The sequence below is a fragment of the Rhinopithecus roxellana genome, chromosome 5 (assembly GCF_007565055.1).
Source record: "Rhinopithecus roxellana isolate Shanxi Qingling chromosome 5, ASM756505v1, whole genome shotgun sequence".
Classification (NCBI taxonomy): domain Eukaryota; kingdom Metazoa; phylum Chordata; class Mammalia; order Primates; family Cercopithecidae; genus Rhinopithecus; species Rhinopithecus roxellana.
In genome coordinates this window covers 18,894,039-18,908,154 of record NC_044553.1, presented here as the reverse complement: position 1 = coordinate 18,908,154, position 14,116 = coordinate 18,894,039, and the positions used below count along the sequence as shown (strand labels likewise).

At 46.7% G+C, this 14,116-nt stretch overlaps 1 protein-coding gene across 2 annotated transcripts in view; it reads right to left on the bottom strand.

The window, feature by feature from the left end:
- ADAMTS17 (ADAM metallopeptidase with thrombospondin type 1 motif 17) overlaps positions 1–14,116 on the bottom strand; it is a 365,163-nt gene that overhangs the window by 300,348 nt on the left and 50,699 nt on the right. For both annotated transcript variants that reach the window (XM_030931256.1, XM_030931257.1), the window contains exon 4: positions 5,730–5,902. In XM_030931256.1, the coding sequence (XP_030787116.1) occupies positions 5,730–5,902 (173 nt within the window). The remainder of the gene's footprint in view (positions 1–5,729; positions 5,903–14,116) is intronic.

Sequence of the window (14,116 nt, the reverse complement as noted above, 5' to 3'; positions counted from 1 at the left end):
ACTACCCAGTAAAGAGCAGACTTTTATGATGAGGAAAACAGGGTGGGCCTCATCAGAGGGATCAGCAAAAAGGGTCCCTCTGAGGGGATATTTGCACAGAGTCCTAAAAGGCAGAGGAACTCGTTCTTCAAGACACATAAGCAGAGCATTCCTGACAAAGACAGTAAGTCAAGTTCGGCCTGCCTGGTGAAAGTCAGTGTTGAGATGGCAAAAAGAATGGCAAAGCAGATGGGCCCAGCCACACAGGCTGAAGGGCCACATGAAAGGCAGCCGGTGGGGGGCCTTCCCTATCCAAGGCAGGGGGAAGCCACGGAGGGGCTCAATGCTGCCTAGTGACAAAGTTCCAATTCTGTCGGAAGAGGACCTTGCTGGTTATTCTGTAGCAAGGATTCAAGGGGGAAAAAAATGGAAGTGAGGAGCCTGGCAAGGAAGCTCCAGCAGCTGTCAAGGCCAGAAATAATGGCAGTCAGTCCAGGGTGGAGATGGAAAGAAAGGATGGGTTCCAGACATGCTTGTCACCTTCAACAAGGTAACATGAGGTTCCTCAGTCCTGGGCTGGAGTCCCTGCCCTACTGTGTACTCACAGGCTCTGCATCCTGGCTGTGTCACGTCCCAAGCCTCCATTTCCTTCTCTGTAAAATGGGAATGACAAAATCCACCAAGTATGAGAAGGCAGTAACATAGAGGCACTTATCTGCTGTCTTGGACAGCTGGTGCATCATAAGCATTCACATCTTCCCTTGGGGCCAGTGGTTGATGCTAATCGAATACATCAAAACCGTGACATGCTGTGAAAACCTGGAGCCAACACCTGATGCCAAATTCTCCCAGCTTTGGCCACGTTATCAGCTCTCTGAGGCACTGTTAGCCCCCAGTCTGCCTTGGGGACAGGGTCCTGTCTGGGTTCTGCCTTGGCAGTCAGGTCAGCATACATGGGCGAGCCAGGCCTCTGACCACAGATACCTAAGTGGGAGGGTGGGAGGCAGTGGGTGCCTGGCCATCAGCACGAATCATGCTATTTCCCACAACTCAGAGAGAAATGTGTTGGAATGAAGGTGGCAACCAACTCTAGCAGGTTTCCTTCCAAATCTGGAGGGGTTAAGGAGACAGGGCCACTCCCATCCCACAGCCCTACAGAAAACATGCTCTGGAGGGAAGCAGATGGGCTTGCTGGCATCACGTTCTGCTCTCTGTTCCAGGGGGCTTGTCTAATGACAGGCCTTCTGGCCCAGCCACAATCCTTTCCCTTCCTCCCGGCTTAAAGGTTATCTCACTTGCTAACAGAAAGCCCTTTTCTAAAATAGCCACAGGCAGGAGAGTTCTTTGGATTTCCTAAACTAGGATTTGAAGAATTGAGAAAGGGAGGTGCTGGTGGAGGCAGTCTTGTTTAAACAAGGTGTCATGTCTAAACGGAACTTGTTTTTCAATTTACTGAATGGTGGTCCAGGGCTAGAGCGGCAAGAAAGGGCTGCTGCGGCGTGAGCCCACCTGGGCGAGGGGGCTGATGACTCTGCTTCCATTTGCCTTCTGGCTTGGATCAAAAGGGCCCAGAAACCCCAAGTATAGATGACAGAAGGGCTCAGACTCATCACACTCAGCCCTTCTCACAGCAGGATCACCTTTATTAGGCAGGCCTCCTCAGGAAACATCTCAATCCAAACTTCACATATTGGCCCCAGGTCTACCCTCAGCCCCGGGCTCTTGAGCCTCTAGTGTCTTAGTACAAGCCCCTGAAGAGGGGTGAAGGATGTTCAATCAAAGGCAAGAAACAGAGCCCTTCAGTCTTTACGGCCCATGAGGGGTGCGGGGTGGGAAGGCCTGTCTTCATGTACCAACCCCATTCCCTTCCCACTCCCTGCCTGGGATCAAACAACCACCCCTGCCTGGATGATAAACTTTGAATGCAAATATCAAAGTAGAAGCTCTGCCTTATTACTACCTTAGCTGTTGTAATGAATGTTTATTCCTTGCACTTGTGCCCTGGATAATTTTTAAAAAGAGAGAGAAAAAATAATCCGCAGATGAAAGCGTCTGGTGCAGAGCCAAGCCCCTCCAGCCCTCATCGCAGGCATGCTCCAGGCAGACTGGAGCAATGCAGCCCATCATTAACCGGCCACCGGGGAGACCTGGGTTTGTGCACGTGAGGAACATGGAACTATTTCTCAGAAATGAGCACCATCAAAAGTTAACACAGAACTATTTCTCAGAGCTGAGCAACATCAAAAGTTAACCTAAGCAATTCCATTTCCAGGTATATGCCCGAAAGAATTGAAAGCAGGGACTTGAACAGAGATTTGCACACCCATGTGTATAGCAGCATTATTCACAATAGCAAAAGGTGTAAACAACCCAGGCATACACTGATGGATGAATGGATAAGAAAAATGTGGTGCACATACGTGCAAAGGGATACTATTCTTCCTGAAAAAGGAAAGCCATCCTGACACACGCCACAACATGGATGAACTTTGTGGACATTATGCTGAGTGAAATAAGCCATTTGTTCACAAGAGGATAAATACTGCATGATTCTACTTATACAAGGTATCGAGAGTCATCAGATTCATACAGACAGAAAGTAGAATGGAGGTTGGCAGGGGCTGGGGGAGATAGTGTTTAATGGGTAGGAAGTTTCCGTCTTGGGGATAGTGAAAAAGTCCTGGAGGTGGATGGTGGTAGTGGTCGCACAACAAGGTGAATGTGCTTTAGGCCACTGAGGTGGTACACATAAAAATGGTTCAGATGGTGAATTCTGTATTACATATACATTTTACCACAATAAAAAAATAGAAAAAGAAATTTGCCAAAATTTTTTTTTAAGTTAATGGAACTTCCAGAGTTGATGACTTTGAAGGAGGGGTGGGAGCAGCATGGCACCCTCACATGCCCACCGAGGCCACGTTGGAAAGCAGATCCCTGGCCCAGGGTCCCGGGGGCCTCCTTGGCAAGTGTGCCTTGCAGAAGAGCCTGGCACGTGAGGAAACATGTGGGTTCAGTGGCTCAACATGAGGCCTCTACTCTCTGAGTGCTGCTAAAGCAGCCTCCCTCCAGAGCACAGCAGGGGTGAGGGGCGTGGAGGAGATAGAGGGAATTTCCTACAGATAGAGACAAGTCCCGAAAGCAATCCTGGAAAGTCTTCAACAAAACGGAGGACAAAGTACCAGAGATTTGTCCTCCTGACAAGCAGGATTGCTGTGGGGGTCCCCACACCCACTGGGCCCAGGATTGGGGTCCTCAACATTGATTTCCCTGTGCGGCTGGTTAGGGGAAAGAAAGGCTTGACATGGTCGTCATAGCTCTGCCAGTGACTTCCCGTGTGACTCTGGCAATGTCCCTGAGTCTCCCCACTCCGGGGCCTCCTTCAGTCTCTGGGAAACAAGCTGTGGGATCCCATCCCCACAAGGGGAGAATCAGTCCTAGTATCCTTTGTCCAGGCCACCACATGCCACCAGGCCTCCCAGACACCAGAGCCCTAGCTACACAACTACCAGAGCTGAGGTGCCAGCGGCAATGGTGCATTGGAGGGTCCATCCAGCTTTTGTGTTCTTTCCCATTCACAGCCCTGCCCCAATACCTCTAAAACCCCAGACGTCCTTCTCAGCAACATAACATCCACACATGGGCAAAGAGCCGCCTGCAGACCCTGTCCAGCCATGAGGACCACCACCTCCGCTATCCTCCCAGCACTCTTAGCCCCTCCCTTCCACTTCATGTCAGAGCCAACTTCCTCCCCAGCACTTACCCCTGAGCTCCAGAGCTCATCACACCAAGCAAACAAGGGTGCCTATGGCCTGGGCAGCCCAGGCTCTGCACCTTCCCTAGACCTCAAGACCTTGGCTGCGGCTGGCCCAAAGGCCCTGCAGATTCCAGGGATAGGCATGTCATCTCCCTACCCCACAACACAACCCACGGCTGCTATGTCCCCACTGAAAACTCAGGGCCTGGGTCATTCCCCACTGCACCCATATCGTTTAACCTTGCCCTGTCCTCTCGCGTCACTCCCTTCCATAAGCAGCCTGACCATTTGTGGCCAGGCACCGCGTACTCACTGTGGCCGGAGCTAAATCCCTGACCTGCTGATAAGAAGCAGGCTGACAGAGGTTCTTCTAGGTTATGAGTGGCTGGGCAGGAGGCTGGCCCAGGCCTGAGGCTAAACCTCATACTCAGAACCTTCATATCCCTTTCCCTCTACAAAGTTCCCCTTAACCCAGATTCCACCCTACTAGGCTTCTCTCTTCTCTACTTTAGCCAAGATCAGCAACTTGGCTGTTTCTACAGCTGAGTTGTAGCTGTTTCTACTTCTCACTTCCCCTTCACTTTTCAGTTTGTCCTCATTAAGCATCTAACGACAACACTCCCTAATGCCATTCCATCTGGCATTGTTAACCAGTCTCCTCTCGCACCTGTTACCCCTTCTTCAGGACAACCTCCTCCCAGTCGCTGCCCCATCCCCCCAGGGCTGGTGCTCCATGGGCTGTCTTTGGACAGCTTCTCTACTCACTGATACATTTCAGCCAGGCAGTGCTGCTCACTCTCCTACTTCAGCTGCCAGCTATAGGCTGAAAAGCCCAGGTCCCTCTTTCCCACCAAGACCTCTGTCCTGATTTCCACCTTGAATTCAGTTTGTCCAGAATGGAAACTCTTTGCTGTGGCCCCAAACTCATTGCTCCTCCTTTTCTCAGCCAATGGCTCCACCGCCCACCCCGAGGCCCGGCTTGAAGCCTGGGTGTAGTAGCCTGGATTTCTCTTGCCTCCTCTTCCTGCCTCTCTAACCCCCACATCCTGCCAGTCACCAATTCCTGAAGCTCCTTCCTCTTAGGCCATCCCTTCCTCCATTCCCACTCCAATGTCTCCCACACTTGCTCCAGCCCCAATGCTCCACAACACTGCTTCCCATTCCAATCCACCCTGCACGCAGCTGCTGGGCTATTCTTCCTAACATCAACCTCAGCACAATGCTCCCCTTCCCTTCAGTGATCCCACTTCTCAGGGTAGAGCCCCTGCTCCTCAAGATGCCTGGCCCTCCCTCCCTCACCCAGCCCTATCTACATCTCCTACATCCTTATGGCTCCCCGCTCTTGCCATGTCATATGACTTAGTCCTTAAAAACACCTGGGAAAATGAATGGATGGGTAAAGCTGGGATGCCTTTGAAGGTTCTTCAGGGTCTAACATTTGAGGAGCAAGGCCTCACCACCCACCCATCCCCATCTAAAGGTTTCCCTCCATCCCCATTTGACAAATCAGACGTAGACAGACGTGGGCATCCTCACTCCTTCCTTGGTTCCCTCAACTAGGCAACCTCTCTCCCCACTTCTCACCATACAGTAAGCTCTGTTTTCCATAGAAGTTGGAATTTGTTCCTCCTGCTAGACTATGGACTCCTTGGAGCAGGGTCTGGGATTCACATGACCTTGAATGCCCCTTGGACTGGGTCTGATGCACCACAAAGCTTTTGGGAAGCCTTCTGGTAACAAGTGGCCCCATCACTGAGCAGATCTAGGCACTTCAACACCACACCAGTGTGGAGTCGAGGGCAGGCGCTCTCCCATTGGGATGTCCCCCAGTTACTTACCCTCCTCAATGCCTGGAATCACCAGGCTATGTTCCCCTATCCCCTAACCCAGTGTCTTCCTCACTTGAGGAGACGAGGACACAGCACCCACTTCCAGATCTCTCATCAAGGAGAGAACAGAGCCCCCCATGTCAGGACCCCAGCTCCGGACTCACCATGTTCATGACGGTCAGGATGAACCTCTGGGCGGCCTCAGCCCCGTGGTACTGCACCATGTCGGCGTCGGCCACCACCAGGGTCTCCACCGTGTGCTCGCTGGTGAGCCGGATAGCGTTCCTCCGCTCCCGCCAGTCCCGCGAAGGCCTGCCCCGCCTCGGCTTCTTCTTTTCTAGAAAATGATGGAGACATTTGTGCAGTCCTTGGCTTACTGACTTCCAAAACCATGCAGCGAACAGGCCTTCTGTCAAGCCTGCCCAAAAGAGTGGTCCGTCTTGACAGGCCTAGCTGGGGCCCAGCGCCCAGCAACCTCCACCGTCACGTGAGTGCCTCGAGTTCACTCATGTGGGGTGGAGCTGAACCAACAAAAGGGTAAGAGCTATGAGGCCAGATGAGGGGTCCACACCCAACTGCCACCACAGCCGGGGAGGCCAATGGGGCTGAGGGGCGCAGAAGAGAAAATCCACTCCTTCAGAGGAGCATAGAGAGCCATGCAAGTATGCAAAGAGGAGGAGGCCTGGACCAAGCGGGCAGGGGTCTGAAAGGCCACACCCAGGGTGGATAACTGGACCAAGGAAGCTGGGCGGAGGGGACAGGACACTGCCCTGGGGGCAGGAATCCCAATAACTCTTCTCGGACTTAGGAATCAGGAGCCATAAATGTTGGTAGGCATAAAAAACTATGCTTTTTAAAAAAATACATAATCAGAAGAAAAGTCATACGACCTACATCCAGGCTAAAATGTAAATCTTCCCTTTCCTTACAATAGGGAAGGATTAGTAGTAAATGTGTGAGTAATTCTCCACTGATTCTTTAGATAATCTATATCCCTATAAAATCTTACTCTGATAAACAGCTATTGTTATTAAAGAGCCCACACCAACAGGTCCAAAGCTGCCATAGTCTTTGTACACAGAAACAGCTCTGACCAACACAACAGATTAATATGAACCGCATGCATTTTCAGAATCCGAATATAAACAGGAAGGCTTTTCTTTCATTTGATAGTTATTTCCATGTTAGCACTAGCCTATATGGACACATGTCTGCTACACACAGTCTACATATGCACCAACTGGCTTCATAAAGTGACCCAAATCTTTCCAGGACCACAAGTGGATACAGTAGGCCCTCTTTATCTGTAGGGGCTATGTTTCAAGACCTCCAGTGGATCCCTGAAACCACAGACAGTACCCAACCCTACATCTACTAGACTATGTTACGTCCTATGCATACATACCTACGATAACGTGTCGTTTATAAATTAGGCATAGTAAGGGATTTACAATAACTAATAGAATTATAACAATACACTGTAATAAAAGTTATGTGAATGAGGTCTCTCTCTCAAAATATCTTATTGTACTGTACTCACCTATTTTTAATCACTGGTTGACCGTGAGTAAATGAAACTATGGAAAGTGAAACCACAGATAAGAGGTAACTACTATATTATGAAATAATCTGAGATATGGGTCATAATTTATAAACAAAAATGTGCTATACAACACAATTACAATCACAAAAAAGGGCAAAAAATAGAAATATACAACTACAGATAACACCAGCAACAGTAAAAAGGTACACAGCCATTAAAATCATACTATGAAGATGACTCAGCGATCTAGAGAGAAGCAGATATAAATCTGCATACATAGTTAGATCACGATTTTGCAAAAATCTTACATACAAGTATCTTCAGGCCCCAAAGGAAAATAAATACTAAAACACCTAGGAAGAACCAAAATATGAATAGTGATATGTGATCTTCATTTCCCTATTTTCCTCTGTATTTTCCAAATTTATATAATATGCAGGTATTACTGTATTTTAAAGAAATATCATTGAATTTGAGAAAAACACAAGCATCACTTTTAAACTCTAAATGATAAAACAGAAGCCCTCGAAGGAGAAAAGTATGCCATCTGATTTATCACAAAACTGCAAAATGAAGTCTTCTCAGCCTGCAGGATGGGCCTCCTCCCTCAGAGCCAGGCCCATCTCCCCTCAAGCCTTCTGGGCCTCAGTGATGGAATAAGAGAAGAGAGCATCCACTCTAAGACAAAATCAAGGTCCTAGGTAGCTCTGCCTTTGCACACTGGCAGAATGAAAGAGGCCACTGGTGGAAAATCTACTGACCCACACCCACACTCACCAGCCAGGTTATCTCTGACCTGACCAGCCTGGAATCTGTGAAGAGCCACCTTGTTTCCATTTTAAAGCTGCAGAGGTGATGGGCCACCCAAGCAGGACCTCTTTTGTAACCAACACACCCTCGTTCTCCCAGGCGATCAGTTATGAGCCAAATGGCAGCCACGGCCCTTCTCAAAGTCAGCGTTGATAACCCGTTTCTCTGAGTCACCATCTGCAGATGCTCCCCACGTTGGCTGTTCAGTACTTGTTTTCACACCTTGTCATATATTTTTAAGTTCCAGTACACAAATAACTGCATTCCTAGCATGGCCCAAAGGACACATTAGGAATACTTCTCTAGGAGCCAGTTAGCATCAACATGTAAGAGCTGAGAGCTCTCTAAGAAAAGTAGCCCATCACTCCCAGACCAGAGGGACAGGTTGTTCCTGAACACTTAACATTTCAAAATCCTGCACTGCACTGGGTACAGTGGTTCATGCCTGTAATCCCAGCACTCTGGAAGGCCAAGGAGGGCAGATCACTTGAGGTCAGGAGTTCAAGACCGGTCTAGCCAACCTGGTGAAACCCCATCTCTACTAAAATTACAAAAATTAGCCAGGCATGGTGGTGCATGCCTGTAATCCCAGCCACTTGCAAGGCTGAGGCAGGATAATTGCTTGAACCTGGGCAGCAGAGGTTGCAGTGAGCCGAGATCACACCACTGCACTCCAGCTTGGGTGACAGAGCAAGACTCCCTCCTAAAAAAAAAAAAAAAAATCCTGTACTGGGTATGTGTCTTTCAAGTTTATAAAGAAAAACTAATAAGACCTGTGCCTCCCTAGGCCTTGGAGAGTTAACCTAACAGGGTGCCATAAAGAGTGACACACTCTGAGTTAACACATGCCCAGAAGGTGCGCTGTGGTTTTCACAAGCTTCCACTAGTGACTGTCGTTCGCGCCTTTCCTTTCCCCCATTCCCTGGCACACAGGTGGTGGGAAATAAATGCTCACTAAACAAATGCATGCAGTGGGTAAAGGGGTGAATAATGACGCTTGCTGAACAGCCCATGTTGCAGGGCAGGGCAGGGCTTGCCGTAATATGAGTGTTGAAATCCCTGGATTTTGGAACTGCAGACAAGACACCGGGGACTTGCATTCCTTTCCAATGCAAGTGTCCATCCTGGGGTGCTGGCAAGTAAGAACAGGAGCACTGAGGGGTGGGAAGCTAGAGGGCACCTTAGCCTTCTCCTCCCTCACTGATCTCAGCCACTCCCTCAGCAGAGACCCACAGCCATCATTTCTGATGATCATTCCTTTTCCTACAGGGAGAAAAGAACCCTAATAAACTTTTACCTTTAATTCCCTAAACTGCAAAAATATGCTTGATAATGTGGCACAGATGCCAATATTCACAGATGATAACATCTTCAAAAGTAAGAAGAAAAACACTAATTTCAGAATAACACACGTGCTGGATTCTGACCTCACCAGAGAGGTCAAAGTGCAGGTGGGTGGGCATGTGGTCAGCCGGGGAGTGCTCCAAGCTCTGCTCATGACCAGCCATCTCCAGCTGCTGTGGGAATGAAGGGTTGCTCTCGCCCCGCTGATGAGGACATCGCAGTCATGTCAGGCCTCAAGCCTTCTCCTGTTGTCACAGACACCAGGAATCATTCTTGAAGTCAAGCCCAGCAGTTTCTTTCGCCAGCACCTTGCTGGAGTTGGTACTGACTTGGAAGATTTTCAGTCTCTGGCTTCATATTATTTTTCTTACATCTACGCTCCCTTTGCCTCAGTTATCCATTAGAAAAGAAAATTGTATGTATTTATGTAAGATACCTCAAATCCTTCTGGAACAAGATGAAGAGAAAAAGACAGAAATGTACTTTTGGAATCTTCAAATTATAATTTACTCTACAAGTTTGGGGACTACTAAAAATGTTGAGCAAATACATAAACTGTCATTGTAGTTACTAGTTCTCCACTTTGAAAACTAATAAAAAAAACCCAAAAAACAGAATAAACTATCTCAACTGTGAATTATCAAAGCTCTGTATGGAACAGATACTCCTTCAGTTTAGAAAGGATACAGTATCCAGGTATTTATTAGGGAAAAACAATAGGTAGATCAAAAAATATTTGGCCTGAAAATTCAAAACCACAACCCCTCTCAGAATTCCTTTACTTCCTGCTATACAAGAAGAATCCTTGCATCTCAAATCCTACTAATGCCATTTCCAAGGAAGACCTGGGGAATGGATGAGTTGTACAGGCAAGGAGTAGCCTGCTCTTGCCACAGACCTCTGAAATCCTAGCTGCAGGAGATCCCACGACCCACATGAATGCTTGAGCTGGCAGGGAGAGCTGCTGAGAGGTGACAGGGGCAGGACTCCAGCCTGTGTGGAGCCCAGAAGGTTCTGTGTAGGAACAGGTACAGTGGAGCATGGCCAGGGATGCCCATCCCCCAAGTCTCACCAGGATCTTCTAGGTGGCTTTAGCCTTTGGGTGACTGCTGGACCTGCACAGACCAGGGTGATCTTGACCATAGGATGAGGACAGTCTGATCTGAGCACCACCCCCAATGTGCCAGCCTCTCCTAGGGTCCCAGCATGGTCACACCAGCTTCCAGCACTGCCTTCAATGCCCAAACAGGGTGCTTCCCAGGGGGGCCCCATCATAGCTCCTTCATGGGCAGACTGCATCTAACCACTGGAGACCTCCAGCAGACCAGCCTCCACTGATGTGAAAAGCCCACAAGCAGCCTGCCCCACCGCTTTGTCAGCAAACACTCACCCACAGATCCCTCCCACTGCTTTGCTGGCACACACGTATAGGCAGACTTCACCTCCCTGAAAACACAAATATGCATGTGCACCCTACTGCCGTACCACTGATGGCAGAGCACATCCCGCCGCCCTACCCACCTCCACTGGGACTCCACTGCTGCTGAGGCACAGGCAGTCTGACATGCCACTATGGCTGCTGGCACATACGAGCAAGCACAGATCCCACTTCCACCGCTCCTATGAAGTGCTGTGGCCAGCACTCCACATCAAAGTGTTGGGCCAGCAGACCGGGAACACCTCAGCCTCTCCAGTGCATCAGGTTACTAACTGCAGAGGACCAGAAAACAAAGTTGGGAAACTCATACCAGCACCCCAGAGTTAAAGCACAGAGCCCATAGGTGCTGAGCTGAGTCTTAGCCCTCTGAAATCTTCCAGAATAGAAGCCAGTCAGCGGAGCTCACCTTATACCACAATCAAATGCTGAAGGGCATCAAAAAAAACCCATCCAAAGGACAGCACCTTCAAAGAGTAAAGGAACATCAGCCCACGCAGACAGGAAAAATACAGTATAAACACACTGGCAACTCAAAAAGCCAGAGTGTCTTACCTCCAAATGACCACACTAGTTGGTTCTTAATGGTTCTTAACCAGGCTGAAATGACAGGCACAGAATTCAGAATATGGATAGCAATAAAGATCATTGAGATTCAGGAGAAAGTTGAAACCCAATCTAAGGAATACAAAATGATATAGGAGCTAAAAGATGAAACGGCCATTGTAAGAAAGATCTGATGGACTTTGGGAGGCCTAGGTGGGCAGATCACGAAGTCAAGAGATTGAGACCATCCTGGCCAACATGCTGAAACCCCATCTCTACTAAAAATACAAAAATTAGCTGGGTGTGGTGGCACACGCCTGTAGTCCCAGCTACTTGGGAGGCTGAGGTGGGAGAATCACTTGAACCCAGAAGGCAGAGGTTGCGGTGAGCCAAGAACACACCACCACACTCCAGCCTGGTGAAAGAGCGAGACTCTGTCTTTAAAAAAAAAAAGATCTGATGGAGCTGATAATCTCACTACAAGAATTTCATAATGCAGTCGCAAGTATTAACAGCAGAATACGCCAAGTTGAGGAAAGAATCACAGAGTTCGAAGATAGGTTCTCTGAATTAACTCAGTCAGACAAACTAAAGAAAAAAAGAATGAATAAAACCTCAAGAAATATGGAATTATGTAAAGAGACCAAACTGATGAGCTGTTGGCATCCCTGAAAGAGAAGGAGAGAAAGCAAGCAACAGGGAAAACATATTTGAGGATATCATCCATGAAAATTTCTCCAACCTCAGTAGAAAGAACAACATTCAAATTCATGAAATACAGAGAACCCCTGAAAGATACTACACAAGATGACCATCCCCAAGACACACAGTCATCAGATTCTCCAAGGTTGACATAAAATAAAAAATATTAAAGGCAACTAGGGAGAAGAGGTAGGTTGCCTACAAAGGGAACCCCATCAGGCTAACTGCAGACCTTTCAGCAGAAATTCTATAAGCCAGGAGAAATCACAGGCCTGTACTCCAATCAAGAATTTGATATCCAGCCAAATTAAGCTTCATAAGTAAAAGAGAAATAAGATCCTTTTCAGAAAAGCAAATGCTAAGGGTTTTTAATACCACCAAACCTGCCTTACAAGATGTCCTTAAGGGACTGTTAAATACAGAAAGGAATGACTGTTAACGGCCACCACAAAAACACACTTAGGTAGACAAACCATTGACACTATAAAGCAACTACACAGTCATGTCTATATAATAACTAGCTAGCAACATGACAGGATGAAATCTGTATATATCAAATATTCACTTTGAATGTGAACTAAAGGCCCCAATCAAAAGCCACAAAGTGACAAGTTGGATAAAGAAGCAAGACACAACTGTATGCTGTCTTCAAGAGACCCATCTCACACACAATGACACCCATAGGCTAAGAGTAAAGGGATGGAGAAACATCTACCAAGTAAAGGGAAAACAAAACAAAACAAAAAAGCAAGAATTGCTATTCTAATTTCAGACAAAATAGGCTTTGAGCCAACAATAATTTTTTTAAAAAAACAAAGAAGGGCATTACATAATGGTAAAGGGTTCAATTCAACAAGAACACTTAACTATTCCAAATATATATGCACTCAACACAGAAGCAGATTCATAAAGCAAGTTCTTAGAGACCTACAAAGAGACACAGATAACTACATAGTAAGAACTGAAGACTTCAAAATCCTACTGACAGTATTACATAGATCATCAAGGCAGAAAACTAATAAAGATATTCAGGACATGAACTTGACACTTGACCAAATGGATCTAACAGACAACTACAGAACTCTCCACCCAAAACCAACAGAACATACATTCTTCTCATCTGCACATGCCACATACTCTAAAATCTACCACACAATCAGCCATAAGACAATTCTCAGCACATTCATAAAAACCCAAAATTATACCAGTCACACTCTCAGGAAAGTGCAACAAAAATAGAAATCAATACTAAGAAGATCACTCAAAACCATACAATTACATGGAAATTAAACAAGCTGCACCTGAATGACTTCTGCATAAACAATGAAATTAAGGCAGAAATCAATGAATTTTTTTGAAACTAATGAAAACAAAGATATAACATATCAAAATCTCTGAGAAACAGTTAAAGCAGAAGATGAAGGTTTAAATGCCAAATGCTGTCACCAAAAAAGTTAGAAAGATATGAAATTAATGATCTGACATCACACCTTGAGGAACTAGAAAAACAAGAGCAAACCAACCTCAACCCCAGCAGAAGACAAGAAACAACAAAAATCACAGCTGAACTGAATGAAATTGAGACATGAAAAAACTATACAAAAGATCAACAAAACCAGAGCTTTGTTCTTTGAAAGAGTAAATAAGATTGGTAGAACTCTAGCTAGACCAATAAAGAAAAAAAGAGAGAAGATCCAAATAAAAATGACAAAGGGGACATTACCACTAACCCCACAGAAATACAAAAAACATTTAAAGACTACTATGAACACCTCTATGCACACAAACTAGAAAACCTGGAAGAAACTGATGAATTCCTGGCAACATCCATCCTCCCAAGATTGAACCAGGAAGAAACTGCATCCCTGAAAAGACCAATAACAAGTTCCAAAATTGAATCAGTAATAAAAAGCCTACCAACCAGAAAAAGCCCAGGACCAGACAGATTCACAGCCAGATTCTATCAGATGTATAAAGAAGAGCTGGTACCATTCCTATTGAAAGCATTATGAAATATGAAGGAGGAAGGACTCCTCCCTAACTCATTCTATATGGTCAGCATCGTTCTGATGCCAAAACCTTGCAGACACACACACATACACACACTCTCTCTCTCTGTCTCTCAAGGCCAATGTCCTTTATGAACACAGATGCAAAATCTTCAACAAAAT